This window comes from Neomonachus schauinslandi, chromosome 6 (assembly GCF_002201575.2).
Source record: "Neomonachus schauinslandi chromosome 6, ASM220157v2, whole genome shotgun sequence".
In the NCBI taxonomy this organism is placed as follows: Eukaryota; Metazoa; Chordata; class Mammalia; order Carnivora; family Phocidae; genus Neomonachus; species Neomonachus schauinslandi.
Genome location: NC_058408.1, coordinates 86,812,503 through 86,825,447, shown reverse-complemented (window position 1 = coordinate 86,825,447; position 12,945 = coordinate 86,812,503). Strand labels below are relative to the sequence as shown.

Below are 12,945 nucleotides of genomic sequence, written 5' to 3'. Positions count from 1 at the left end.
CCCCCGGCCCTCCCCGCCCGCGCGCCCCGCACTCACTGAACATCCCAGGCGGCTCCGGCTCCTCCCGCCGCCGCCGCCTCCAGGATCGGGTTGCTTCCGCCTCCGTCGTCTCTGCCGCAGGGTCTCGCTCCGACGGCCGGCTCAGCCGGGCCCCCGCGCCCCGCGCCCTGCCGCCCCCGCAGCGGCGGCTCTGGGCGGCCGCTCCATGACTGACTGACACGGAGCGGGCCGCGGGCTGGGCCGCTCGGGCCTCCAACGCGCAACCGTCTCCACCAATGGGCGAGGCGCCTCGGCGCTCTGCTGGCGATGCCTGGCGTGCGCGCTGCCCCGCCCCGCCGCGCCGCCGGCGTCGGGCGGAAGGAGAGCGGGGGCCGGCCCCACGTGGTGGGGCAGCCCGGGATCCCGGAGCTGCTGCCGCCGCCGTCCTCCGCCCACGCCCGCGGTCCCCAAGCGGGGCTGGCCGCCAGGTGAGCTCCTTAACCTGGGGACTGCCTTCCATCGCGCCCGCCGGCCCTACTCGGGGCCTGAGGTGAGCTCCTTACCTGAAGACGGCCTCCAGGTGAGCCCCTTCCCGGGGGCCGGCCCTGAGGTGAGCATACCCTCCCGCTCCCCGGGGCAGGCGCTACGCCCCCGCCCGCGGTCCCTATCCAGGTTATAAGGGAGGTTAGCTCCTTAACCGAGGAGGACCCTTCGCCCCGGGTCCGGCGCCGGGCCCTCCGGCGGACAGCAGTCGCTGGGGAGAGCGCCCTGGGCTCGCTCCTTCGGCGGCCTCTCACGTAGCTTTTCGTTGCTCTCTTGTGATTCTTGTTACTTGGTTTCATTCTGCTCCGCAGGATTCCGAGTGTGGCCGCGCTTAAGCGCCCTTTGCGTGAGTACTAGCAGGGTTCTGCGTTCGGCATTGGGCTTTTTACGTCTCCTCACAGAGACCTCTGGAGGGCACCGTGAGCGGAACAAACGTTTGTAGCCTCCGGAAGGGTGTCTGGGGCGTCTTTGTAACCAGTTCTGCAAACACTTTTTAAGTACTTTGTAGCTGGTGCGGTGGTTTTCTGACATACCGAATTTCAAGTAAGTTGTTGAGCGGTTATGTCTTGGACGTTTTGACAAAATGGGAAAACTGACAGCACCTGAGTGTTCTGTTCTCTGTAGTAGAGTGAAGGATGCCCTACTGAATGTTAGTGTCCTTCTTGCGGTGTTTGCTCGTTCCTTGTATAATTACCTATTGAGGGTAACTTCTGAAGGTCGGTCTGTAGGATTTCAGGTCCCCTAGACTGAAGAAATGAAAGTGATCCAGCCCTTGGCAAATTCTTTTCGTTTCATAGTGTATTAGAAACATGGGACTGCGATCTTTTTCTGGTATTGTTCTATTTTGTTTTTATATACGATATTTTTATTTCAGTATTTTGAAAAATTTTCATTTTTGAGGAACTGACTTGGTTTCTTTTATATAATGAAAATGACTTAAAGTGATACGTTTCCCCTTTTTATTATGAATTTTAGGAAACTCAAAGCTATGTTTACCTCGGGTTTGTAGAATTATAGCTAGTTGGTATGCTTGCTTTCCTTTATTCGCGATTTTATTGTACTCTATTTTTACAGTTTCAATTGTGTAACTGTATTTTGTGGAGTCTTTCTGGAAGCAGTGCATGTCCCTAAGCTCATATGTAAATGAATAAAGTTATAGTGGGAAGTTACTGTTGCAGCTGAAATAACAGTATTTCTATTGGGGCTGGGTTTATACATTATTTCTATTTTGCTGGGTGAAATATTACTGTCTCCAAATACTGCTTATTTCTCTCTCTCAACTAACTTTTTATAAGATTATTTATTTGAGAGAGAGGGAAAGAGAGGAGAGAGCAGGAGCAGCGGGGTGGGGGTGGAGAGGGAGAAGCAGGCTCCCACCGAGCCTGCGGTGGTGGTGGTGGGGGCGGCCCTCCATCTCAGGACCCTGGGATCATGACCTGAGCCAAAGGCAGCTGCTTAACCGACTGAGCCACCCAGGCACCCCTCTCTCTCTCAACTATTTAATGGAGCTTTTCTTAGTACATAGTATATTTCAGATGATTTGTGCAGAAACTTTCAGTCTAAAACCATGTGTGACTCTTCTTTCACAAATAATTTGAACACTTTGGGTTTTTCCCAGTTGTATTCCTTCACCATCACCTCTGAGGATTTTTGCCCAGTTTTATTCCTGCACAGTCAGCTCACAGCAGGAAAACTCTTATGTATGTCTGTATAATCCTTCTGCCTGCTTTTGTCTGAATTTCCCCGAGAAAATTCATGGGCTAAAGCATTAAAAATTTTTTTTAATTTAAATTCTATTTAATTGACATATACTGTATTACTCGTTTCAGAGATAGAATTTAGTGATTTCATCACTTGCATTCAACACCCAGTGCTCATTACTTCAAGTGCCCTCCTTAATGCTCATCACCCAGTTATCCCCTTCCCCCCATCCTCCTTCCCTCCAGCAATTCTCCGTTTGTTTCCTATAGTTAAGAGCCTTTTATGATTTGCCTCCCTCTCTGTTTTCATCTTATTTTTCCTTCCCTTCCCCTGTGTTCATCTGTTTTGTTTCTTAAATTCCACATGAGTGAAATCATATGGTATTTGTCTTTCTCTGACTTATTTTGCTTAGCATAATACCCTATAGTTCCATCCATGTCATTGCAAATGGCAAGATTTCATTCTTTTTGATGGCTGAGTAATATTCCAGTGTGTGTGTGTGTGTGTGTGTGTGTACATATATGTGTACGTATATGTATATATGTATGTATATGTGTGTATATATATATACACACACACACACATACTACATTTTCTTTATCCATTTATCTTTCGTTGGATGTCTGAGCTCTTTCCATAGTTTGGCTACTGTGGACTTTGCTGCTATAAACATTGGGGTGCATGCCCCTTTGAATCACTATGTTTGTAACCTTTGGATAAATACATAGTAGTACAATTATTGGGTTGTAGGGTCGCTCTATTTTTAACTTTTTGAGGAACCTCCATACTCTTCTCTAGCATTTGCATTCCCACCAACAGTGTAAGAGGGTTCCCCTTCCTCTGCATCCTCGCCAACATCTGTTGTGTTTTGAGTTGTTCATTTTAGGCATTCTGACCAGTGCAAAGTGGTATCACTTAGTGATACCACTCATTGTGGTTTTGATTTGTATTTCCGCAATCATGGGCTCATTGTGGTTTTGATTTGTATTTCCGTGATCATGGGCTACAGCATTTTATGTATAGATTTATACCCAATGTTGAGGTATTTTAATTCACTAAAATTGTTTTTTAAAAAAGGAGTATATTCTCCTTTAGGATTTTGATGGATTCCTGTCTCACATTGAGGTCTTTCATCCATTTTGAGTTTATCTTTGTGTATGGTGTTAGAGAATGGTCAAGTTTCATTCTTCTGCACGTGGCTGTCCAATTTTCCCAGCACTATTTATTGAAGAGACTGTCTTTTTTTCCTTTGCATATTTTTTCCTGCTTTGTCGAAGATTATTTGACCATAGAGTTGAGGGTCCATATCTGGGCTCTCTATTCTGTTCCGTTGGTCTATATGTCTGTTTTTGTGCCAGTACCATGCTGTCTTGGTCATCACTGCTTTGTAACATAGCTTGAAGTCAGGAAACGTGATGCCCCCAGCTTTGTTTTTCTTTTTCAGCATTTCCTTGGCGATTTGGGGTCTTTTCTGATTCCATACAAATTTTAGGATTGTTCCAGCACTTTGAAAAATGTCATTGGAATTTTGATCAGGATGGCATTGAAGTTAGAGATTGCTCTGGGTAGCATAGACATTTTAACAATGTTTATTCTTCCAATCCATGAGCATGGAATGTTTTTCCATCTTTTTGTGTCTTCTTCAGTTTCTTTCATGAGTGTTCTGTAGTTCCCAGAGTATAGATCCTTTACCTCTTTGACATCGGCCACAGCAACTTCTTTCAAGATACATCTCCAAAAGCTAGTGAAACAAAAGCAAAAATGAACTTTTGGGACTTCATCAAGATAAAAAGCTTCTGCACAGCAAAGGAAACAGTCAACAAAACAAGGAGGCAACCCACAGGAGAAGATATTTGCAAATGACACTACAGATAAAGGGCTGGTATCCAAGATCTGTAAAGAACTTCTCAAACTCAACACCCAAAAAACAAATAATCAAGTCAAAAAATGGGGAGAAGACATGAACAGATACTTCTCTGAAGAAGACATACAAATGGCTAACAGACACATGAAAAAATGTTCATCATCATTAGCCGTCAGGGAAATTCAAATTAAAACCACATTGAGATATCACCTTACACCAGTTAGAATGGCAGAAATTGACAGGGCAAGAAACAACAAATGTTGGAGAGGTTGTGGAGAAAGGGGAACCCTCTTACACTGTTGGTGGGAATGCAGGTTGGTACAGCCACTTTGGAAAACAGTGTGAAGGTTCCTCAAAAAATTAAAAATAGAGCTACCCTATGACCCAGCAATTGCACTCCTGGGTATTTACCCCAAAGACACAGATGTAGTGAAAAGAAGGGGCACCTGCACCCCAATGTTCATAGCAGCAATGTCCACAATAGCCAAATTGTGGAAAGAGCCGAGATGCCCTTCAGCAGATGAATGGATAAAGAAGATGTGGTCCATATATATACAATGGAATATTACTCAGCCATCAGAAAGGATGAATACCCAACTTTTGCATCAACATGGATGGGGCTGGAGGAGATTATGCTAAGTGAAATAAGTCAAGCAGAGAAAGTCAATTATATGGTTTCACTTATTTGTGGAACATAAGGAATAGCATGGAGGACATTAGGAGAAGGAAGGGAAAAATGAAGGTGGGAGGGAATTGGAGGGAGAGATGAACCATGAGAGACTGTGGACTCTGAGAAACAAACAGGGTTTTAGAGGGGAGGGGGGAGGGGGCATTTGTTGGCCCGGTGATGGGTATTAAGGAGGGCACGTACTGCATGGAGCCCTGGGTGTTACACGAAAACAATGAATCGTGGATCACCACATCAAAAACTAATGATGTATGGTGATTAACATAACATAATAAAATTAAATTAAAAAAATAAAAAATATATGTCATGTACATAATGTACATATGATGTTCATTTTTTGGTGCCTGTTGAGTAATAAAAAAATAATATTTTTTCCATTTTAAATTATAGATAAAGTGTAACAATGGCTGCTGTTTACTCTGGCATTTCCTTTAAGCTTAAAAGCAAGACAACTTCTTGGGAAGATAAACTAAAACTAGCTCACTTTGCTTGGATTTCCCACCAGTGCGTTCTTCCAAATAAAGAGCAAGTAAGTGTAATGTGAAGTTACATTTTTACAACCAAAAAGAATGGTCACTTATATGAATTGTATATCGACATTTATTTTTTATTTATTTTTTTTAAAGATTTATTTATTTATTTATTTATTTGAGAGAGAGAATGAGAGAGAGAGAGAGAGCACATGAGAGGGGGGAAGGTCAGAGGGAGAAGCAGACTCCCTGCCGAGCAGGGAGCCCGATGTGGGACTCGATCCCGGGACTCCAGGATCATGACCTGAGCTGAAGGCAGTCGCTTAACCAACTGAGCCACCCAGGTGCCCCTGTATATCGACATTTAAAATTTAAAAAGATTAAAGGAAAGGTTGGAGTTGAAAAGTAATGTCAGTAAAAAAATGCATAAGTTAAATATTTCATTGACAGAGTTTTCCTGTTACGAAGTCTCAGCATTTCTTTTATTTTTGGAAACATCTCATCTTTCGAATTAAGTATATGCATCAGTGAACAAATTGGGAATTGAGTACAGAAATTAGAATCTGCGTCTGTGGGTAGCTCCATTTGTTTATAAATCCAAGGTGATGCTCCATAAGCAACTGCTTGTTGGTGCTTTGTTAAACATCTCTGAAATTTGGTAAATTGACAAGGAAGCAGAGAAACTTTAGTATTTGTAGTAAGCCATTCTAGAAATAGATTAGGAACCAAGAAAGGCTTTTCTCTTTGTTAACATTTTTCAAGCTTATTTCGCAAAAACAAACAAAAAGACTGTAAAACACTAGAGACCCCAGGATGTTGAGCTCATGAAATTGGATTAACACAAACCCATATGCTAGTATTAAGAAAGACTGCACAAAATATGTCAAAGATGGATGACATCTATTAAAACGATGATGAGGTACAGTATGTAGAGCACTCTACATCCAGTGGTTTCTAAACCTGGCTGCACCTGAGAATCGTCTTGGCAGCTTGATAGTCACCTGGAAAGTGCTACCTAGGGTGAGATGAAAGGGGAAGTGGTGGTGGCAGTTTGATTAAGGTCCCACCCTGTCTCATGGTGAGAACCTTTTTCCCTTTTAGCATCTGACACTTTTCATATTGGTATTGAGAGTTCTGGTATCATGAGCTGAGGCCTCACTGCCTTTCCTTGTGTTTATGACTAAGGGACTGTGTCACAGTAATAGAAACTATGTGTGACCAACCCTCCTTTTCATAAAGCACTTGTGCATTATTTTGCAGAAGACTGTCTCTGTCTTCTGAGGAAGTAAATAGAACTAGAGATTTTACGGGTAACACGGGAAGCCAGGACACAAGCTCTGTTTTTTGACTCTGCATTTTTGCTTCTGTGTGTGATTCATTTTATGGCCATTCTGAGCAATTGTTGTGCTTCTAACTTTTGAAAATTAGTATAACTTGAGAAAAGTTAGAAGAAACTGTTAGAGTTTCATTTGAAACTTTTTATTGGCCCTACATGAAGACAAAATGACTTTTTTCTTTCTTTTTATTCTTTAATAATAAACATTTTAAGATACTAGGACGTTTATATAATATTACCAAAGGTAAGTTTTAAAGGACAGCTTTTTCCCTGGCAATTGGATTTGGTTATGCATGGAATGTCCTTTTAAATGTCCAATATCTTACTTTCTTGGTAAAGAAATTCATTTATTTTTAGAGCATATTTCTTCCAAATTCAGGTATTACTTGATTGGGCAAGACAGTCACTGATTGCGTTTTATAAGAAAAAACTTGACCTGAAGGAAGACATTGTTGAAAGGCTTTGGATCTATATAGATAACATTCTACACAGCAAAAAACTGCAGGATCTCCTCAAGAACGGAAAGACAATTAACCTTCAGATTTCCCTAGTCAAGGTAATTATGTGTTTTCCGTGTTGTCACATATATGTGACATGCATCTCTGTTGATTTCCTGTTAGTTATTGAAGATGCAGGAAGTATCAAAGTAGAGAAAGAGAAGGAAATAATACTAGAATTATAACGATGACCGATATTTATTGAATGCATATGGTATGCTCTATGCTGCATGAAACACTTTCTGTTTAATGTTCAAGGAAAGCTTAGAACTATTTCATAGAGTGGTTGTTGATTATCTTTTTAATTGGAAAATGTCGCCAGCAATACTACTTTGTGTTCCCTGCCCCCCCCCCCCCCACTTTTCCATTGGCCTCAAGGAAGACCAAAGGCCAAAATTTGGATAGGAATTTCCTCAAAGTTTTTTGAGTCAAAGCAATTTTGAAGTCTCAGATTAGAATTAATGAACTTCATTGTCACAACTGAGTGTTTTGAAATACTGTGAGAATAGTTGGTGACAATAGAAAGCACTTAGTGTGTGCCAGGCACAAAGAGGTTCAGTAACTTGTTAAAAGTCACACAGCTCCTAGTGGCACATCTAAGCAATTCAGCTTAGATGCTAGAGATGGATGGACAGTAGCCTTGGGCTATGATCCTGTGGTCCAAAATACATTTTTGTAGTCAATTACACTGTTTTTCTATTTAATTTCTTTTTTTTTTTTTTATTTATTTGATAGAGACAGTGAGAGCAGGAACACAAGCAGGGGGAATGGGAGAGGGAGAAGCAGGCTTCCCGCTGAGCAGGGAGCCCGACGCGGGGCTCGATCCCAGGACCCCGGGATCATGACCTGAGCCGAAGGCAGACGCCTAACGGCTGAGCCACCCAGGCACCCCCTGTTTTTCTATTTAAAAAGCCAAAGCTGAATTGCAGGTTTAGGATGTAAGCAAAAGTAATCTTTGGAGTTTAAGTCTTTTAAAAACCCAGCTCTTTAAATAGGGACAGCAGAATTAAAAAGGTACTGATCCCTTTTCTGAATTCATGTTGGTAGGAGATGCATGAATAAAGGACTTAAAACAGGTACTCTGCCTTCTCTCAGTGCATTAAGCAAATGTCAAGTTCGTTTAGATGTGATAATCTCATCTAAAGATAAGGGCAAAGAGTGAGTTCATTGATTCTCTTGTAGTTTTCTTATATATGTGTAGAGTCAGTAATGAGTTTTTTTCTTAATGTTCAGATCATAAATGAGAGAATAGCTGAATTCTCTCTTTCGGAATCCCAGAGAAGTGTGTGTGCTGTGCTGAGCTGCTGCCAGGGCATCCTCTCGACGCCTGCCCTTGCTGTCATCTACACGGCTAGGCAGGAGCTGATAGTGGCATTGCTGAGCCAGCTGTGCTGGTTGGCCTGTAGGCAGCCGGAAGGAGCCATGGTGGCCCAGTTATTTGAGGTCATTCATCTGGCACTTGGCCACTACCTCTCGATCCAGCAACAGCAAGTCAACCCAAGACGTGCCTTTGGGGAGGTGACTGGGCACTTGCTCCAGCCCTGCCTGGTCCTGAGGCACTTACTCTCGGGGGGCACGTGGGCACAGGCTGGGCAGGGTCAGCTGCGGCAGGCGCTGAGCCGGGATGTAAGGAGTCAGATTGAGGCCATGCTTCGAGGTGGAGCTTTTCAGCCCGAGTTACTCTCGTCCTACAAAGAGGAGCTCTTGGACCAGCAGGAAGGGGACAAGAAGATAGGGGCCATGAAGAATCTTCTAGCTCCTATGGACACTGTGATTGCCAGGCTGGTAGATGCTGGCTACTGTGAACCGTCCCTTCATGCTGCTGTTGTAGCCAACTCAGTGGCCTTGCTGTATAAGCTCTTTTTAGAGTCTTACTTCAAGGAGGGGAACCAGCTTCTCTGCTTCCAGGTACTCCCCAGGCTGTTTGGCTGCTTGAGGATTTCGCACCTGCAGGAGGAGCAGCTAAAAGCTCTGGCCACATCAGATTGGACCACAGAACTCCTGGTTGTAGAACAGCTGCTCAACTCAGTGGCCAACAACAATATCTACAACATTGCTGCTGATAGGATCCGGCACGGAGAGGCTCAATTCCACTTTTACCGCCGTTTGGCTGAGCTACTGATAAACCATTCACAAGCATCTGTGCCGGCCTGGTTCCGCTGCCTCAAGGCTTTGATGTCTCTGAATCATTTGATTTTGGAGCCAGACCTGGATGACCTGTTGGCCTCAGCTTGGATTGATGCAGAAGTGACAGACTTTCGAACCAAAAAAGCACAGGAGGCACTTCTTCACACTCTCTTCCAGACGTATGTCAAACTGCGACAAGTGCCGCGGTTGTTTGCGGAGATTCTGGGGGTGATCTGTCGTCCAGCTGCTGAGGTGCTGAGGCAGCCTGTGCTGACCTCGGGCCCCTCCAGGGTGCTTAGTGAGTGCCTCCTGGAGTTGCCTCCGAGTCAGATCTTGGACACATGGTCCCTCGTGTTGGAGAAGTTCCAGTCTTTGGTCTTACCTTATTTGAGGGGTGATGCTGACATGGCCTTGAAGTCACTGTCCCTGAGCTCACTGCTGCACTGCATCATGTTCAATATGAGGAGCCTGGACAGCAGCACCCCTCTGCCCGTCATCAGACGAATGCAGTGCACGATGGAGAGGATGCTCCGAGAGCTTGTGAGGCCCCTGTTGGACCTTCTCCTGGACCCCCAGGGCCCAGAGCTTGAGCTCTGGCTACAGAAGATCAGTGACTCTGCACTCTTGCTCTCTTACACTTGGGCCCAGGTTGACGCCATGCTCAGCATAAACTGTAGCCAGTATCACTCTGTGTCTGGGGCTCTTGCAGATGTTGCTCTAGAGATCTCAAACCTCCCCTTGTTGCTCCCAGATGTTGAAACATGCCATTGGAAGAAGATAGAAAAGTTTACAGCTCAGTTTGACTCTCTTGGCAGGTATTGTTTGGAACAGCTCTACCTGCAGAAAATGAAAAGGACTTTAATGCAAACTAGTTTCCAGTCTGAAGAAGCCCTCTGCAGTTTGAGGTGTGATGCTGCCTACATTCTTGGTTCTGGCAGAGAAAGCTTGCATCGAGGGACAGCAGCTTCCTGGGATGGCCAGGCTGGGACAGTGAGTGCACTCACATACCCTGTAGCTCACTGGCACTTGATTGTTTCGAATCTCACAATTTTGATATCCTATCTTTGTCCAGATGATGTGAGATCGCTGGCCAGTGTGCTGCTAAGAACTTTACCAGTGAGCAAAGCCCAGGAAGGCTCAGCAGATGAAGAGCCAAGCATCACACTTGAGAAAATATCCAGCGCTGTCCTTCATAGCCCTCTCTTTCCAGAAATGCAGTCCCTTCATTCTGCTTTCTTAATATGCCTAACTGAAGGATGTACTAGCATCCTGTGTTCTGGGGTCCAGAGTGACCCGAGTCTTCTCAGTCAACAACTGCCCTGGCTTTTTGAAAAGGACCACATGGTGGTGGCTTTTTGGGAAAACAGATTTGCAAAAGTCGGACCTGAAAGTGTAGAACCAAAAGGAGAAATTGCCCAAAACTTACTGTCCTTGGTCAAGAGTGACTTCCCCATTCAGCTGGAGGGAGAACAATTAGAGAGCATCTTGGGACTTTTGGAAGTAATTTCTACTCTGCAACTGGACAGCCTCTTGACTCCCTATCATGTGCATTATTTTTTTCTATTATTGTCCGTGGCCATCACCAAGCTGGGGAGCTCTTGCTCCTCCTCAGTGACCCTCAAGTTTTTGATGACTTGCTACCGGCTTCTTGGTTACCTGCAGAGAGGCAGAAGTGCTCGCTCAGTGCTCAAGATTATGTATGTTAGTGATATTTTTGAGATTATGTTGACCTCGTTGTTCAAAGCCAGTAGTAGATTTCCTGTTAATATGGATGACCCCTCTTGGTTGGAATTCCTCCAAGTGATAGGGGCATTCTTAGAACAACTAATGCAGATGCTTATCCAGATGAAGCTCAGCTTGGTGCTCAATTTCAGGAAAATCACTGGATTCCTCCACAAACTGTACACTGAAGCAACTGCAGGCACACAGGTGGAAAATCAGAATCCTTGGGGCCGGCAGCTCCTTCTTTTGTCTTTAACCAAGTTGTGCCAAGTCCTGGGGCCTTTTGTCAGAGAGCGGAAGCAGCAACATGAGGCCCCAGAAGCGCTGTCCGAACTGCTGCAGAAGGCCATTCTGCACACGGGAGCTGTGCTGCAGCTCTGCTGGGTACAGGGGGCACAGGGCCAGCGCCTTCCCTCCGTCTTCATCGCGTCGGTCAGCACGCTCTTGGAGGCGGATGTGGGCCAGCACTCCAGGCACAGGACAGAGATTTCCCGGATGACAGACAGGATGCCACTGTCCCATACCGCCTTCTACCAGAACGTTTACTCTCAACTACTGTCAGAGTTGCCGGCTCTTGCAGGAGACAGTCAGTGTTTCCAGGCGGCTATGCGGTTTTTAACTCTGTTCTTTTTGGCCCCAGAACTACATCCCAAGAAGGATTCTGTTTTTACCTCCATGTTTCATTCTGTGAGAAAAGTTCTTGCAGGTAAGGTATTTTATCTTGAGCTAATTCTGTGCTATACAGCTTTTGGTAAAAGCAAGTAAGCCACTGGCAAGGTGAGTGCCCCCCATCCCCCACACCCTTTTGGAACAGGTGTTCATTTCAGAAGGTACAGGCCAGTGAACCAGGAGGAAATCCCCCACCATCCACTCCCAGGAACTCATTTCTAGTATCTGCATTCTCTGCACGGATAAGCAGTGACCTTCACAGTTCTGCTTTGTACACAAATAGTAACCTTCTAGGTATATTGTTTGGCACTTTAGTTTTTCATTTATTTTGGAGATTGTTCTAGGTTATAGTTTTGAAATCTATTACTTTTATCTTTTTTAGCCTTTATCTGTCCTGGCCCTGGATGGGCAACATGTATAATTTCATCCTTCTTAGTAGGCTCTTTTGTATCTGATTTTCAGTGCCGTCTTCAGTGACTTAAGAAAGATCTAAAACTTGTCAACTTAAAAAATGCAACTGACTTAATTTATAGGGAACGTCATAAAATTCCTTGAGGGCCAGACTCCCACTCCTAGTCTCAGTGTGGTGCCTGGCCATCATTGGGCTGTGGGTGCTAATAAGGCAGAAGCTTAGCTGTCATCTTGGTCTTTTAGTTTGATGTCATTCTTCTGGGCCAGCCAATCAGGACTGCAAACCTAGCCCACGTCTTTGTGCAGAAGCGTTCAATATCTGCTATTCCCTAGCTCAAAGGCCAATGGGCCAGATTTGTCTCTGTTTCAAGATAGCACTGTTTCAAGTTGGTGAGGTTTGTTTTCTTTTTGTTTTGGTTGTTCCTGAGGGGTTGGGCTTAGGACAGTCCTTAGAGGTGAGACTGGGGAGTCCCTAGCTCTCCGAACAAATGCCGATTAATGTTTCTCAGTGGAGAAGCTGTGACAGGCCGGGAGGAGCCACAGATGGGGCTGCAGGCGTGCTCAGATACAAGAGCGTAAAATAGGGCCTTGTAGGAAGTAAAGCTGCCCGGGCCAGCGCCAGAACTGAAGTGTTGAGGCCAGAATAACACTGCTGTTGTTTCCCTTTCAATAGCCTTTCTATCCCCGCCTTGATTGTGGATTGACTGAAAAGGCTTTCGTGTCACATGTGCTGTCTTATTATGTCAGCGACTCTTTTAGGGAATGGTGTTCACCTTAGTGGAGGCTAGAATTTAGTCTTTTATTAACACTAGTTACAGTGTCCTAAATGAGTCATCTAAGAAATGGCAGCTGGTGGTCTGAAGCTCTGACCTCTGTTCCCCTTTGTTAAACAGATCCTTCTTTTCCCTCCAATCCTCTTGACTTGAGGTGGCCTCTAA

General features: G+C 44.8%; 2 protein-coding genes across 3 annotated transcripts in view; one reads left to right on the top strand and one right to left on the bottom strand.

Annotated features, from left to right (window-relative positions):
* Positions 1-262, bottom strand: part of TAF5L (TATA-box binding protein associated factor 5 like) — a 31,850-nt gene extending 31,588 nt beyond the window's left edge. For both annotated transcript variants that reach the window (XM_021696110.1, XM_044916471.1), the window contains exon 1: positions 37-262. The gene's annotated coding sequence lies outside the window, so the exon portion shown is untranslated. The remainder of the gene's footprint in view (positions 1-36) is intronic.
* Positions 263-395: 133 nt separating this feature from the next.
* URB2 (URB2 ribosome biogenesis homolog) overlaps positions 396-12,945 on the top strand; it is a 28,480-nt gene continuing 15,930 nt past the window's right edge. Inside the window, exons 1-4 of the mRNA XM_021696096.1 lie at positions 396-467; positions 5,166-5,304; positions 6,961-7,137; positions 8,312-11,633. Of these exons, the coding sequence (XP_021551771.1) occupies positions 5,179-5,304; positions 6,961-7,137; positions 8,312-11,633 (3,625 nt within the window). The 5' untranslated portion in view covers positions 396-467; positions 5,166-5,178. The remainder of the gene's footprint in view (positions 468-5,165; positions 5,305-6,960; positions 7,138-8,311; positions 11,634-12,945) is intronic.